At 41.8% G+C, this 16,224-nt stretch overlaps 1 protein-coding gene across 1 annotated transcript in view; it reads right to left on the bottom strand.

The window, feature by feature from the left end:
- LOC126075946 (putative tetratricopeptide repeat protein 41) overlaps positions 1-16,224 on the bottom strand; it is a 111,969-nt gene that overhangs the window by 60,493 nt on the left and 35,252 nt on the right. The window contains 3 exon segments of the mRNA XM_049884208.1: positions 1,935-2,376; positions 4,918-5,078; positions 12,586-12,800. Coding sequence (XP_049740165.1) covers positions 1,935-2,376; positions 4,918-5,078; positions 12,586-12,800 — 818 coding nt within the window.

Here is a 16,224-nt window from a genome sequence, read left to right on the forward strand (position 1 = left end):
GCAAAACCTCAACAACAAAAAGACAACCCAATTAAAAAACGGGCAAAGGATATGAACAGGCTCTTCACCAAAGAAGACATTCGGGTGGCTAACAGATAACATGAAGAAATACTCATAATCATTAGCCATTAGAGAAGTGCAAATCAAAACTACAGTGAGATAGCATCTCACCCCAAGAACACTAGCATTAATCCAAAAAAGCATAAAATAATAAATGTTGGAGAGGTTGTGGAGAGACTGGAACACTTATATACTGCTGGTGGGAATGTAAAATGGTACAACCACTCTGGAAATCTATTTGGTGCTTCCTTAAAAAGCTAGAAATAGAACTACCATAAGATACAGCAATCCCATTCTTTGTAATATATCCTAGAGAAATAAGAGCCATCACACTAATAGATATATGCACACCCATGTTCATTGCAGCACTGTTCACAATAGCGAAAAGATGGAAACAACCTAGGTGTCCATCAGTGGATGAATAAATAAACAAATTATGATATATTCACCTGATGGAATACTATGCAATGATAAAGAACAATGATGAATCCTTGAAACATCTCATAACATGGACGAATCTGGAAGGCATTATGCTGAGTGAAATTAAAAAAAAAAAAATTTTTTTTTAGTCAGTCACAAAAGAACAAATATTGTACGAGACCACTATTATAAGAACTCAAGAAAAGGTTTAAACACAGAAGAAAACATTCCTTGATGGTTATGAGGGAGGGAAGGGAGGGAGAGGGGAATTCACTAACTAGATAAAACTAGATAGTAGACAAGAATTATCTTAGGTGAAGAGAAGGACAACACACAACACAGGGGAAGTCAGCACAACTGTATTAATTCAAAAGCTAAGAAGTTTCCTGAATATAACCAAACACTTTGAGGGACAAAGTAGCAGGCAAGGAGGTCTGGGGACCATGGTTTCAGGGGACATCTAGGTCAACTGGCATAAAAAAGTTTAAGAAAGTGTTCTGCATCCCACTTTGGTGAGTGGTGTCTGGGGTCTTAAAAGCTAGCAGGTGGCCATCTAAGATGCATCAATTGGTCATGACCCACCTGGAGCAAAGGAGAATGAAGAACACCAAAGACACAAGGAAAATATAAGCCCAAGAGACAGAAAGGGACACATAAACCAGAGACTCCATCAGCCTGAGACCAGAACTAGATTGTGCCTGGCTTCCACCAATGACCGCCCTGACAGGGAACACAACAGAGAGTCCCTGACGAAGCAGGAGAAAAGTAGGGTGCAGAGCTCAAATTCTAGTAAAAAAAACCAGCCTTAATAGTCTGATTGAGACTGGAGGGACTCCAGAAGACATGGCCCCTGCACTCTCTGTTAGCCCAAAACTAAAACCACTCCTGAAGCCAACTCTTCAGACAAAGATTAGACTTTACTAGAAGACATAAAATGATACTTGTGAAGAATGTGCTTCTTAGCTCAAGTAGATACATGAGACTAAATGGGCAGCTCCTGTCTGGAGGTGAGATGAGAAGGCAGAGGGGGACAGGAGTTGGCTGAATGGACACAGGAAACACAGGGTGGAAAGGAGTGTGCTGTCACATTACAGGGAGAGCAACTAGGGTTGCATAACAATATGTATATAAATTTTGGGGTAAGAAACTGACTTGAACTGTAAACTTTCACTTAAAGCACAGTAAAAATAATAATAAAAAAATACAGAACTCCCAGTTAAATCTGAATTTCAGATAAACAATATATTAATTTTTAGTATAAGTATATCCCAAATATTGCGACAAACTTATACTCAAAAATTATCTGTTCTTTATCTGAAATTCAAATTTAACTGGGTGTAGTGCATTTTATGTGCAACCCTATCCCTAGACCTTCCTCCCCTGGATAAGGTCCACCGCAAGTCTCTCTCTCTGTGGCCTCACACTAGAGGCTGTCAGCAATGGCCAAGGCCTACCTTCTCCAGAATCCATGGTGTCTGAATGTGCCTTTTTCTTTTTCATAGTCCAACTGTAGTCTTCCATCCAGCGTTTCAGAATCAATTCCCAGAGATCCTGAATAGAGACCACCTCCAAGTATTCCTTGATACACTGAAACTCGTCTCTGTAGATCCTACATTCTTTAAATTCATTGGCTAGGATTGTGAGTTTTAAAGGATTCAGGTTTGTTTTTTTCCTCAAAGCTTGTCTGCTTTGTCGGAAGGGGTCATTATCGGGAGTGCTGAGATGCTGTCTAAAGATGTTTAGTTTTGCTTCTTCATCTCCTGTGCTAATAAGCTCCACTGTCCTCACATCTGGGCGGGCACACAGTGACTTGTAGGACAGGCTGGAGGAGACGGTGCTCATGATAAATTTGCAATGGGGAGAGAGTGAGCGTGGCAGCCAGGAAAAATCTTTTGCCTGATGGAGAGATTCAAAGACATTTTAAGACTTTAAAATGACCCTGCTGATGGTCTTCAAACTTAGGATAGGTGAAACATAAGGAGTAGGTATAGGGTAAGGGTTGGGGTTATAATTATGTAACTTGTGATACTAGCTACGTGGTGATGAGAAAATACCAGTTCATGCTCAATAGAACCATAGTCGATTGACTCACCTATATGTTACAAATTTGCTGATGCAAATGTGAACACGTAAAAGAGGTCCCTACAAGCAAACAGTGTAGCAAAAGCATGTTTCTGAAGAATAGTCTAATGGTGACAACCAGAGGAAAACTAAGGAAGTACAAATTGAACCGTTTATTAGAAAAAGACATTGTTTTATGCTGAAGAATTGTCATTATGAGCAGCAACACTATCATAAGTTAAATGGTTTGATTTTTAAATAAAATAACAAACATTTACTAAGATCTTTTCTACGTTCCTTTGAATACTCTTTCCCACCCTGTTTTGCCTATTAATAACAACTATCATTTACTGACTGCTTGCTCTGTGCCAGGCACTGTTTAAAGTGTATTTCAGGTCCTAACTCATTCAATCCTCATAACAACCTCTGTAGAGGCGGAGGAGGAAACTGAAGCAGAGAGAGGCTGAATGTCTTACCTAACTCATTCTGCTAGGACATGGCAGAGCTGGGATTCAAAGCAAGGGCCTGGCTCCAGTGACAGTCTCCAAACCACTGTGCTAAACCGCTTCCGGTAACTGCTTGGCCAGGCCCTCCTCCTCCTGCAGAACTCACCTGAGGCCTTCTTCCAAGAAGCCTTCCCCGCAGGCCAAAGCCCTTCAAGAGAAGCATTCACTTGACCTTCCCCAAAGGTCAAGGCCCTTGGCAGCACTCGTCAGAGAGGCAATTTTATACTTATTTGTGTGATGCTTCGGCTTGGGCTGTATTAATATCTGTTATTCCCCACTAGACTAAAAGCTCCATGTCTTGGTCAGGACCACGTCTGTTTTAACTACAGTGCCTTGCTCACAGTAAGTGGTCAATAATTATTTGTTGAATATGTGATGGTTACCATGTAATAAGTTAAAAAACAAGTTATGAAACAATATGGTATGCAATCACATATATATATTTACAAAATATAGCTGTTGTTGTTAGTTGCCATCAAGTTGATGCCAACTAATAGCAACATTATGTATAAAAACCAAACCCATTGCCATCGAGTCAATTCTGACTCATAGTGACCCTATAGGACAGCGTAGAACTGCCCCAGAGGATTTCCAAGGAGCACCTGGTAGATTTGAACCGCCAACCCTTATGGTTAGTAGCCAAATCCTTAACCACTGAGCCAACAGGTGTCCACATTATGTATAATGTAATGAAATATTGCCCAGTCCTGCACCAGTATATAAACCAGTATAAAAAAAAAGGCTATACACCAAGATATTTAACAGTGGTGAAACTACAAGTGATATTTAATTTTTTACTTTCTTCTTTTTATTTATTATATTTTCTATAAAGAACATATACTACTTACATAATTTATTAATTACATATACTTTAAGTTTCAGAGAAAATGCTTCACAAAGTAATGAATGAATCTAAGAAGCAGAAGAGATTCCTTAGTCCAGTATCATTTTAAACAGGAGAAACTAAGGATGGCGAGCAGTGAAGGGGAGTGGCATGTGTAAAATCAGTGTGGATGAGGCAGACAAAACTATAAAACATAAAGAACTTAGTAAGTGCCCAATAAATACCTGCTCAAAAAACAAAAGAGGGGAGCAGAACTGTGTAGGGGTAAAGGCCACAATTTCTAGAACCAACCTGCCTATATTCGAATCCCAAATCTACCACTAACTTTGACCTTAGACAAGTCACCTAACACCTCTGGGATCAGACCTCTCTGTGTAGACAGGGATGATAACCACAGTCTCTCCCTCATAGGGCTGTTGTTGTTGTTGTTGGGTGCCATTGAGTCAATTCCGAATCATAGTGACCCCATGTGGCAGAGTAGGTCTACCCCATAGGGTTTCCTAGGTGGTAATCTTTACAGGTGCAGATCACTAGGGCTTTCTCCTGGCCACTGGGTGGGTTAAAACTGCTAACCTTTCGGTTAGCAGCCAAGCACTTATCTGTTGCATCACCAGGGCTCCTTACAGGTTGTTATGAGGATTAAATGAGTTAATATTTTTAAAGTTTCTATAATGCCTGGCCCTCAAACAAACAAACAAACAAAAAAAACCCAAACCCATTGCCGTCAAGTCAATTTCGACTCATAACAGCCCTACAGTAACAGAGTAGAACTGCCCCCATAGGGTTTCCAAGGAGCGTCAGGTGGATTCAAACTGCCAACGTTTTGATTAGCAGCCAAAGCTCTTAACCACTACACCATCAGGGTTTGCACCTGGCCCATACTAAGTGGTATATAAATATTTGTTCAATAAAACATAAAGCAGTAACTATAAGCAATGTTGGCTAAAACCAGAGATATGCAGTGCAATGGAAAATGTTATGTACATCCTACATTATGAGATTTTCTTTTCACAAAAAAGACATTACCTTCTGTCCTGAAATCCCATAAATGCCAATCAATTCTTCGATTCCATCTAGTACAAGTATACATGGCTTTGAGCTGATGCAAGCAATGAATACTTCTACAAGAAGCGAAAAGACCAAGATATTCGGGTCTTCGTTAAGAACATCAGTTTCGAGCTGAGTACCTACAGCATAGAAATTAGTTCAGATTTGGTGAAAGTTTCCATCATGACTAAAATACATTAATGAGCTGGGGTTGGGAACAACAAGCACAACACGCAGCAGCCCAGCCGAAGATGCATATGTGTGTGATCTCTTGTTGTTAGGTACTGTCGAGTCGGTTCCAGCTCACAGCAAGCCTTCATAAAACAGAACGAAACACTGCCTGGTCCTGCACCATCCTCACAATTGTTGCTATGTTTGAGTCCATGGTTGCAGCCACTGTGTCAATCGATCTCGCCGAGGGTCTCCCTCTTTTTCGCTGACCCTCTACTTTACCAAGCATGATGTCCTTCTTCAGGGACTAGTCCCTCCCGATAATATGTCCAAAATACATAAGATGAAGTCTCATCATCCTCCCTTCTAAGGAACTCCTTAGAAGAGATGATGTGTGTGATTAGCACCCTCAAAACCTTCAACCCAGAAAGAGGTAATGATATTTACCACCTGGTGCCTCCAATACATTTTCAGGGTTTTATATGAGATATATTTATGTAATCCAAAAAACTACTCTCGTTTTCCAAACTGCAAAAATAGATCATGTTACAAATAGCTGCATGGGAAGAAAGAAAAGTCAGACCATGTGATTTGTGAAGTTTCTGCACCTGTCTAGGGGTGGCAGCCACTGCCCCAAGTTCTTCCTTCCAGCAGTACACCCATACAGCATTTCCCACCCACTGCCTAGTGTCTTTGGTACTGGCTCATCTTAAACCTAATATAGCCAATTCTAAATTTCTCCGCCCACAATATTGGACCCCAGACCTTGGATTCTGGAAATTACCAGAGAAAATTAAGTTATGAGCCAGCAAATGGCAGAGGAAGTAATTTGAGAGGACCAACTTTTAGACTGTAATTAAGCGACCTAGTAGCAAAACCAAAAAACCAAACCCATTGCCATTGCCATTGCAACCCTATAAGACAGAGTAGAACTGTCCCATAGAGTTTCCAAGGAGTGGCTGGTAGATTCAAACTGCAGACCTTTTGGTCAGCAACCAAGCCCTTAACCACTGCGCCACCTGAGCTCCAACCTAGTAGCAGCAATCCAAAATTATAATTAACTAGCAAATAGTCTAAAAGCATTTTACTGCATATAACTTCTCTCTTGCTTTATTTTTTTCGAAAGAAATATTTTCCACAGAAATTTAGGCATATTAGGATCTAGGAAATCAAATTATGCACAGATGTTTTAGTGGATTAAGTCTCCAATGCATTAAGACTCTATTAGAGTCATTGAGAGTTATTACGTTTAAAAAATATTTATTAGCTGCTTATTATGTACAAGGTTCTGTGCTGGCTGAGAAGAGACACAATAATCCATAATATCAAGCCAAGATGCTAAGAGAAGTGGGAATGTGTCCTGTACACAAATAACCATCATACCACATTTCAAGGTAGAATGTGGGTTTGAAGGCTACTGAGTTTGATGTGAAACCACCACAATGAAGAACAGCTTTGTGTAGAAGACATTTGAGATGAGCTTTGGAGAACACACAGACATGAGATGAAGTCCATATCAAGCAAGGCAAAGCACAGGTAAAGGCTTGGAAGCAGGAAAGTGTAGTGAACATTGGAAAAGTAGGAAGTTGGTTAGAGCAGTAGTTATCCACAGGGGTGGGTCTAGACACCCTACAACATGGGACTGTCACACCCAAGGAAGATCTGTCCCTGGGTCTACCCAACTTTCAAATGTTCTGTTATACAGTCATATAAAGGAAAAGTCTTCATAATTAAACCAACTCCATTCTACATTCCACATGGAAATGCAAAGTAATTTTTGCACAGTTTTAACTTTCTAGGAATTTTCTAGGACTGCAGCTACCATGTAAATTGATGGAAGATTATCCATTGTTTTGTCTGAAACCATACCAAGATTTGTCCAACATTTCAGACAATCACAACTCTGATAGCAATACTGCTAGTGATGTTTGAGTCTCTAATGCAAGGCACCCATCAGTCTACACTTAAACCTACTGCCCTTCTGGTGATTTTCCAGGTAGAGGTTGGTATCTGCTTACTCCATTATATCTTCTACTGGAAGCATGTCTGAGCACTGACATGTTAAAATATGTATCGTTTGATAATCAGCTACCTTCTCTATATTATCTTTTATATTAGAGGATTGTATTGATTTTTAAATCAGAAAATGACCATAAAATCAGTAAGACTTGATAATTACATATGAATGTTGTGGGACATAAAGGAGGAGAAGGTCTCAAAAAAGACAGAGTTTGAGCTTGTATCATACAATGAAAGAGACTTCTCAAGAATGGAAGAAAAAGAATCAATCTTTATGCTTCATCCTTTGAGTTTTTAAAACTCTTAAAAATTATAGCCAATGCTGAGATCTCAAATAGTACATGGTAGGATTTTAGAGCAGAGGGGTTCTCAGAGATTGATCATCTAGTCTAGCCCAAGCCCCTCATTTTGTAGATAAGCAAACTGAGGTCTAGAGAGGTGAGGGGAGGTGATCATCAGGAGCTTCCAAAACATTTATTTTTCTAATAGTTTTTCTTCAGACAAGAACATCAAGTAATAATTTAAAGAATAATCCATTTGACTTTTCAAGCTGTGTATGGTTACTATTTCTTGGTGCGTGTGGTTCGCTACCAGTCATACAAAGGAACCCACAGAGCTGAGGGCTGCTATATCTTTCATAAAGCTGGGGTAGAGGTTAAGTGATAAAACAAATACGAATGAACCTCAAAAAAATACACTCCAGCTGACAATCATAAAGCATAACATCACTAGTAGTAATCACCAAAAATCTATCGCCACTTCTGGACAAAAAGAAAAAAAAACTCTAGGATGATGTTTACAGATTAATATCTTTACATATGAAGCAAAGCATATGTCCAGTGTTTTTAAAGTCACATTTTGAGTGATTATAATTATTTTTCCTCAAAATGATGTTGAAGAGGATGTCAACATTACCAGTATTGGAAAATGATCTTAAACATTTCTCTGAATTCTTGCAGGACCAAACTGGCTCTACTAAATGGCAATAGCCTGCTGCTTAATTTAAATTATAACATCTCAAGTTGTTTAAAGAACCAGTCAGGATAGGTAGATTTATGGGGAGAAAAAAAAAATCGATCAGTACAATTCTATGACAAAATGACTTAGTAATTGACTAATTTTTTCACTTTTTAGCAGTGCTTTATTATTCAAAACAGATATATCAAGAACCTTTTATGTGCCAGGCTCTGTGCCAGGCAGTGGGTATAACAATGAACAATAAGATAGGCATGGTTCCCTGCACTCACAGGACTTACAGAGACAGACAAACAATAAAACGCAAAATGACAGGAGCATGTGTAAGTCATCCAAGGGGCCAAGGAAGGCAAGCTCACAGTGTTTGGAGGGGGCACCCATGTAAACTAAAATACAGTGGCATTGGTGCTACTCTTGGTGCCTGGTCAAAGTTAAGGAGCAAGGCGCCCACTAACCCTTTCACAGAGGAGGTGACCTTTCACCTGCATCTTGGAAGATGAGTAGGATGTCATTGATTTAAGAAAAGGGAGCCACATGCATCTGTCAGTTTGGCATGCTGTGGTAGCCTGGGTGTTGTCATGGTGCTGGAAGCTATATCACCAGTATTTCAAATACCAGCAGAATCACCCATGGTGAACAGGTTTCACCAGAGCTTCTAGACCAGGACTGACTAGGGAGAAAGGCCCGGTGATCTACTTCCAAAAATTAGCCAATGAAAAACTTACAAATCACAACAGAATATTGTCGTATGAAGTGCTGGAGAATGAGCCCCCTAGGTTGAAAGGCACTCAAAACATACAGCGGCTACAACAATGGACTTGAGCATATCAATCACTGTGAAGATGGCATAGGACCAGGCAACATTTCCTTCTGTTGTACATGGAGTTAGCCATGAGTCGGAGCCAACTGGACTGCAGCTAACAACAACAAGAAACGGAAGAGGCAGTTCAGGAAAAGGGAGTTGAATGGGCAAGACATGGAAGGACAGAGTGACTGGTCTGCTCTCAGAAGGCCAAACCCATGGAGCAAAGGGGTGAGAGATGAGGCTGGAGAAGTCAGCAGGGCCTAGGGCACAAAGCTTAGAAAGCTCTGCCCAGGGTTTCTGCTAATATCTCCACCCATTCCACATCGCGGACCTGAGTGCAGACTCTGCTGATTGATATCTGATATTGGAGAAAACCCTGATGGAAATCATCCAAAAGAGTGACATTTTCCCTGTGTGGGCTCAAGGAGGCAAGACTGTGCAGTTGCGTTGTGATGAATGACTTCGTATGGCCTTTATCGCCATGGGCTTGTAACTCCCACCCAGGTGATTGGGCAGGGCTCTGCAAATAAGATAATTGTGGCCCACCAAGGGGATTGGTCAGTTTTGCCTTAAAAGAGAGCCAGTCCCAGAGCAGAAAGAAGAGCCCACCACCACAAGGGAAGAAGAGACCAGTAGGAGAGACTGGCAGGAGAGACCAGCAGGAAACGGCGCAGTGGGCTTCCAGGCCCGTGGAGCAAGAAAGCTTAGAGCCTTTGGGCAGAGACTGATGGCCAGGGAGTAAGCCTATGCCTGACCCACGAATTTGGGACTTCCCAGCCTCCACAACTGCGTGAGCCATTTCCTTTACTGAGTTTGTGAGTTCTGTGAGACATTGAAGTGAATTGGGGAATCCAAAGATGGGAGGGAGAGTATTGAGGGCAGAGGGAGTAGTTGATGTTAGAGATGATTGAGTGGTACGGCAGTTTGGAAAAGCTGGACATTTGGGACATCTTTAACCTCTGCCTCATGGGAACCAGCTTTGTGTTCATCCTTATAAAAGAAATTATTCGTTTACCAGTGATGAGGACCAGGGACCACTGTGTGGCTGTGACTCAACCATTCTGAGCCTTGGTCCCGTTCTCTGGATGAGGATGCTTTAAATGGATTGGTGACAGCATTAAATGAGCTGCCGATAAAGCCCTCAGCACAGTGCCTGGTACTTGGAGAACCTTCAGTAAGTGGAATTCATTGTTAGTCAGGGCAGGCACCAGGTAATTGGAGAAAGAGGGCAGGGAAACACGTAAACAAGACAGCCAGAGGCTCTATCTGCCATTCTGAGGAGCGCGGAAAGGGGCACCAGCTGCTGGCGAGGCAACCAAGGGGTGTGCAAGTTGGGAGAGCCGGCTACAGGCATTTCTCATCCACAAGATCCCTTTATCCCAGCGAGCAGGGGTTGAGGGCAGAGGAGTAGAGATGGAAGCTTCACACAGGGGGTGTTTTGGCACCCCGCTAGGGAGGGCCCCCAGCTCCCAGCCCACTCAGGGCTACAGCTGCAGACAGCCGAGGCAGGCAACAGGAAAGCAGTTCTCTACAAAGAAGTGGAATCTGCTTCAAGCGCTGGACCTCTCTGGCCCAGCCGTGTGCTCAGCAGCAGCCCCTCCTCCTCCGCCCACAGCCACCTCACCCCAGGTGCAACCTGAGCTTCCAGGCAAAGGCAGCCGTGCTAAGTGATCCTGGTGCTGGCTTTCTATGCCAACCCTCTGCCTCCACCTCCTCCTCAGACTGCCAGGGCAGCAAATTCTCTTGAGTTGCAGTCCCTCCCCTCCTTAATGAATAGAAGTAGCTTGAAGTCCCTGGGTAGTGCAAATGGTTAACGAGCTTGACCCTAGCCCTCAGCCTCCTGCCATTCACCAGGAAGGACGTCCTTTCAGGGACAGAAGCTGTCACCTGGCTGCGTATTCATAGGCGGTTCATGAATTTATTCCACTGTTGTCAGACTCAAAATCTGTTTGTTTGAAAGATAGCAGCTGTTTTTATTAGGAGCTCTCAGCACCTAAAAGCACACTCATTAAAATAATGATTCACTTTGGGAATAAAATTGTAATTGGATGGGTACGATTGAGCTCACATCGTCAGCCTGGTCAGACTGAGCACTCTTGGGATGTGTCTGAGTAGAATTCATCACCATTTATACAGTTACTTGCACCTTCTTCTACTGATTTTTATTTTAACTAGATAATGCAACTGAAGCAACGCCCATGGAAGCAGCAGTCAGGAGATCAAACGAAGTATTGCATTGGAAAAATCTTCTGCAAAAACCTTTTTAAAGTGCTAAAAAACAAAGATGGTCACTTTCAGGACTAAGGTGTGCCTAACCCAAGCCATGGTGTTTTCAATCACCTCATATGCATGTGAAAGCTAGACAACGAAAAAGGAAGACAGAGGAATTGATGCCTTTGTATTACGGTGTTGGCGAAGAATATTGAGTATGCCATAGGCTGCCAGAAGAATGAACAAGTCTGTCTTGGAAGGAATAAAGCCAGAGTGACCCTTGGAAGCAAGGATGGTGAGGCTTTGTCTCACGTACTTTGGACACGTTACCAGAAGGGACCAGTCCCTGGAGAAGAACATCATCCTCGGTAAAGTAGAGGGCCAGAGAAAAAGAGGAAGGCCCTCGACAAGATGGATTGACACAGTGGTTGCAACAGCGGGCTCAAGCATAGCAACGATCGTGAGGATGGTGCAGGACTAGGCAGTGTCTCATTCTGTTATACGTAGGGTTGCTATGAGTCGGAACCGACTCGACAGCACCTAACAACAACAACAATGCAACTGAGATAATGCAACAATAGAGAACTCAACCCACATATGTTCACCCACATTTACTCACAGACACCCATAACACTCACAGAAAAAAGTCCAATATCCTTCAAATAAATATCCACCAAAACTCACCCTGGGGCACCCACACGTATTCACTCAGTACACAGAGGCACACACAGGTGTATACCCCCAATGAGAAGTGATGAATTCCCAAAAGCAGGCTCTCACAGTCAGAAACATACAAACATGTAAATACATAGACGAAAAAAAAAAAAAAAACCACTGCCATCTTGTTGATTCTGCTTATAGCAACCCTATAGGACAGAGTAGAACTGCCCCATGTGGCTTCCAAGGAGCAGCTGGTGGATTTGAACTTCAGATCTTTTGGTTAGCAGTTGAGCTCAAAATACACAATAGGTACCTAATAATAATAATAGCTAACACTTATCGGTGCTACGACTTGATGGCAGTGGGTACTATATGCTAAAAATTTATACTCCACATTTCATACTGTGGGGTTAGCTTCCTATCCCTGCTGGATTCCCAGTGTAGCCATATGACTGGTTCTTTCCAACAGAAATGGAGCAGAAATGAGATGTATCATTTCTGGGTCGAGACTTTTAAGGAACAGGTGTGCCATTTTCACTGGTTTTCTGATTCCTCTAGACAAAATCAGAGGACTGTGAGGCCCTTAGTGGATGACACGTGCTGAAGATGGAAAAAGCCTGTGCCCCTACATGACCACATGGAAGAAAGCCATTTGTCTTTCTAACCAGGAACCCCATACAGACTATTACATGAGTGAGGCTTGGATTAGAAGAAGAGGAAAGTACTCACGTGAGCCGAAGGGAGAACCACTAATTTCTAACTCACCAAAAATTTTCTGAATGAATTTGAAAGTTTGATGCTATTACCGTAGCTTTTGTACTGTAACTCTGTGATGAAGTAATGGATCACAGACATGATGTCACTGCTGTCACAGCTGCTCCCCACAAAATGAGGGATCAGCAATATGCTTGGGTGTTTCTTTTTGAAATAATTCACCCAGTTGGCAATCAGAGTGGACTTCCCACAGCCACGTTCTCCAGACAAGAGCAAAATAGACTTGTAAGTGGGAAGAGGATTTATTCTGAAAAATAAAAGAGTAAAACGGAGTAAAAATTAAATAAATAAAGGGGTAAAATACTTAGACAAGAAGGGAGGGAGGGAAGGAAGGAGAAGGAGAAAAAGGGAAGTTTTTCCTACGCATATTTGGCCTCTAAGAGATAGGAGGTTCTAGTCCCAACTTTGATCTCAAGTGAACCGAAATAAATCATTCACCCTGGGCTTTTGCTTTGCCCTGTGTAAAACTAGGAGAGTCGAGAGAAGTAACTTCTGAAGGTCCTTCCAGCTCCACAGATCCCCGGGTTGTTCAGTATGAACCAGGGGTCACGTCAGGGGCCCAACCTGCCCAAAGGCCCAGGAAGAGAGACTCTCCATATCAGTCCACTGTCCTTATATCTGTCTCCCTCGGCTCTTGCTTGGGTTACCAACACCACCACCAGGCTGGTCTGTGATGTAATGTCACACTGAGAGGGAATAAAAAATTGAAGCGCCCACACACCAAGAATTCCCATCAATCCTGAGGATGACAAAGTTGGAAATTCAACTAAATTACCGTAATTGTTAGTGACTCACTGAGAACTCTACCAGGCTGTTCTAGCTTGTAGTACTGCAGAAATGTGATTTTTTAAAAACTGGCATGAACATAATATAGCTTGTCCCATTGCTTTACTTTTTGGTAAAAGCTTCTGGGTATGCCAAGGATTCCCAGGTCCATGCATATCTCTTCATACAGATTCTAGCCCTGTGCCTTACACAGTTTTCATTAGATAAATATGTATCTATTGGTTTTTCATTGATGTGAGCTCCATGAGGGAGTTATTGGGCTTTTCTGATTCACTACGAAACCCTGGTGGTGTAGTGGTTAAGTTGCTACAGCTGCTACCCAAAAGGCTAGCAGTTCAAATCCACCAAGGTGCTCCTTGGAAACCCTATGGGGCAGTTCTACTCTGTCCTATAAGGTCACTATAAGTCGGAATTGACTCAATGGCAATGGGTTTGGTTTTTGGTTTTATTGGACATTCAGTGGCCAGCGCAGTGCCTGATCATAAGTTGCTGAGTGAGTGAACAAAGTAAATAAACCTGATACTCAGGTTTGGCAAAGCAAGAGAATCAGTCCAAAAACCCATTAAAATCGAAAACCTAAAGCAGGGTCATTAAATAGATTTGCATCCTAAGAATTCCATCTCCTTTAGTATAAATTAGGAATCACTGTTTTATTGCTTTAATTATTTCATCATCAAATTTGAATGGTAGTTAGTGGTTACAGAGTTTGCGGCGATGAAAAAGTTTTGGGAATAGATAGTGGTAATGGTTGCATGACACTGTAAATGTAATTAAGGCTACTGATTTGTGCGTTTGAAAATGGTGCTTTGTACTTTTTCATTTTCCATTTATTCTTGGGAAGAAACCATTAAGATTGAAGCATTTTATTTTAAAAAAGCATATATATTATTAAAAAAAAAAAAAAAGATGGCGACCCTCAACGAGATGGATTGATACAGTGGCTACAACAATGGGCTCAAGCACAGCAACAACTGTGAGGATGGTGCAGGACCAGGCAGCTTTTCATTCTGTTGTACATGGGGTCCCTATCAGTCAGAAATGACGGCACCTAACAATATATATACGTATATGTATCTCCACAATTTAAAAAAATTGTATGTTAGGATCTGATTTTACATCCTGCTTCCATCTTTGCCCTCCTTTAGTCTATTCTCAACCAAGCAGCTAGAATAAGCCTGTCAAAATATAAGTCATATCAGGTCGCTTCTCTGCTCAAAAGGAGTAAAAGCCCATGTCCTACACTGAGTGACCTGTGAGGCCAGACAAGATCTTAGACCTCCCCCACATGTGCTACATCTCCAGTCTCACCCCCCACCACTCTGACTTCTTTCCAGAGGCACTCCTCCAGCCCCAGGGACTTTGTGTTTGCTACTGCTTCTGTCTGGAAAGCTCTTCCGGGTCATATTTAAATAGCTTGCTCCCTCACTTACCTCTGGTAATTACCCAAATGCCACTTTCTTGATGAGGCCTTACCACAGTCTAAAGGAGGCCCTGTTCCCTTTAAGTGTTGCATCATGTCATCATGTTCCACAGCACTTAACGACATCTAACATACTACTTATTTAATACTTGTTGCCTGACTCCACAGTGTAACTAAGTTCCATGGAAGCAGAGATTTTTATCTTTGGTTCACTGCTGTATCTCTTGTGCATAGAACAGTTCTTGGCACTCAGCTGGTGAAACTGATGAAGGAGAAATACAAATATAAATACACCCACATAGTTAGGCTAAGGTCTTAATGATTTCTTCCCGAGAATAAATAGAAAATTAAAAATTTGCAAAGCAATCTGTGACTCCTTTCAAAATAAGGAAAAAAGAATGCTATTGTTCAATATGGTTGGCTATTAAGACACTGCTTTGAAACTTGAGAAGAACACTCCTTTTCTGTTGACCTATACACTGTATTCAGGAACTTACCGTACAAAGCATTGTTTCCAAATGGCAGAGCAAACAAGGCTCTGGATGTTTCCACACAGCTAACCTGTTGTTGTGTTACGTCAAGTCTGATTATAGGACAGGGTAGAACTGCCCCATAGCGTTTTCAAGGAGCAGCTGGTAGATTCGAACTGCTGACCTTTTGGTTAGCAGCCTGAGCTCCTAACCACTTTGCCACCAAACCTAAGAGGGCCTATTTAACTGTTGTGTTTTTACTGGGGACAACAATTTGAGTCGTTCAATTGTAATAAAATTTATTGAAATTCTCACCACTCTAAAATACTTAAGTTTTTTTATAATTGAGATATCATTCACATACCATAAAATTCATCATCTTAAAGTACAAGTCAGTGGCTTTCAGTGTATTCACAAGTTTGTACAAACATTGCCTCTATCTAATTCCAGAACATTTGCATCACCCCAAAAAGAAACCTCATACTGGTTAGGGGTCACTCCCATTTCCTCCTAACCCCAGCCCCTGGCAATCACTAATCTACTTTCTGTCTCCATGGATCTAAGGTTTTTAACATATGACTTATATGTTTCTCTTGTAGTCTTATCAACATTGATTGAACGCCATGTTGTACTAATCAAATAGTCTTCCTCTTGGAATGAGTTCCCAGACCACACGTGTTAGTGTCATTGAGTGGGCTAAAATGGTGGATGTGGAGACTGGTGCAGCAATGTGAAGGACAGCCCTGAACCATTCCAGCCATGGAGGGTTTATTTCAAACAACACAACTCTTACGAAACAAATGAGATCCATAATAAGAGCTGGAGGATGAGAATGAAAAAAATAAAAATGTCCCAAGAATCTCCCTCTTTCTAGGAATGAGATTGGGAGGGACACCACAGACAACACCAGCTTTCTTACTGTGGGTCTCAGCCTCTTAATGCCCATGTCACTGCCAAGGCTGGGAAAAAATACGGGGCTTTATTGTAGAGGACAA

This window comes from Elephas maximus, chromosome 4 (assembly GCF_024166365.1).
Source record: "Elephas maximus indicus isolate mEleMax1 chromosome 4, mEleMax1 primary haplotype, whole genome shotgun sequence".
NCBI lineage: Eukaryota > Metazoa > Chordata > Mammalia > Proboscidea > Elephantidae > Elephas > Elephas maximus.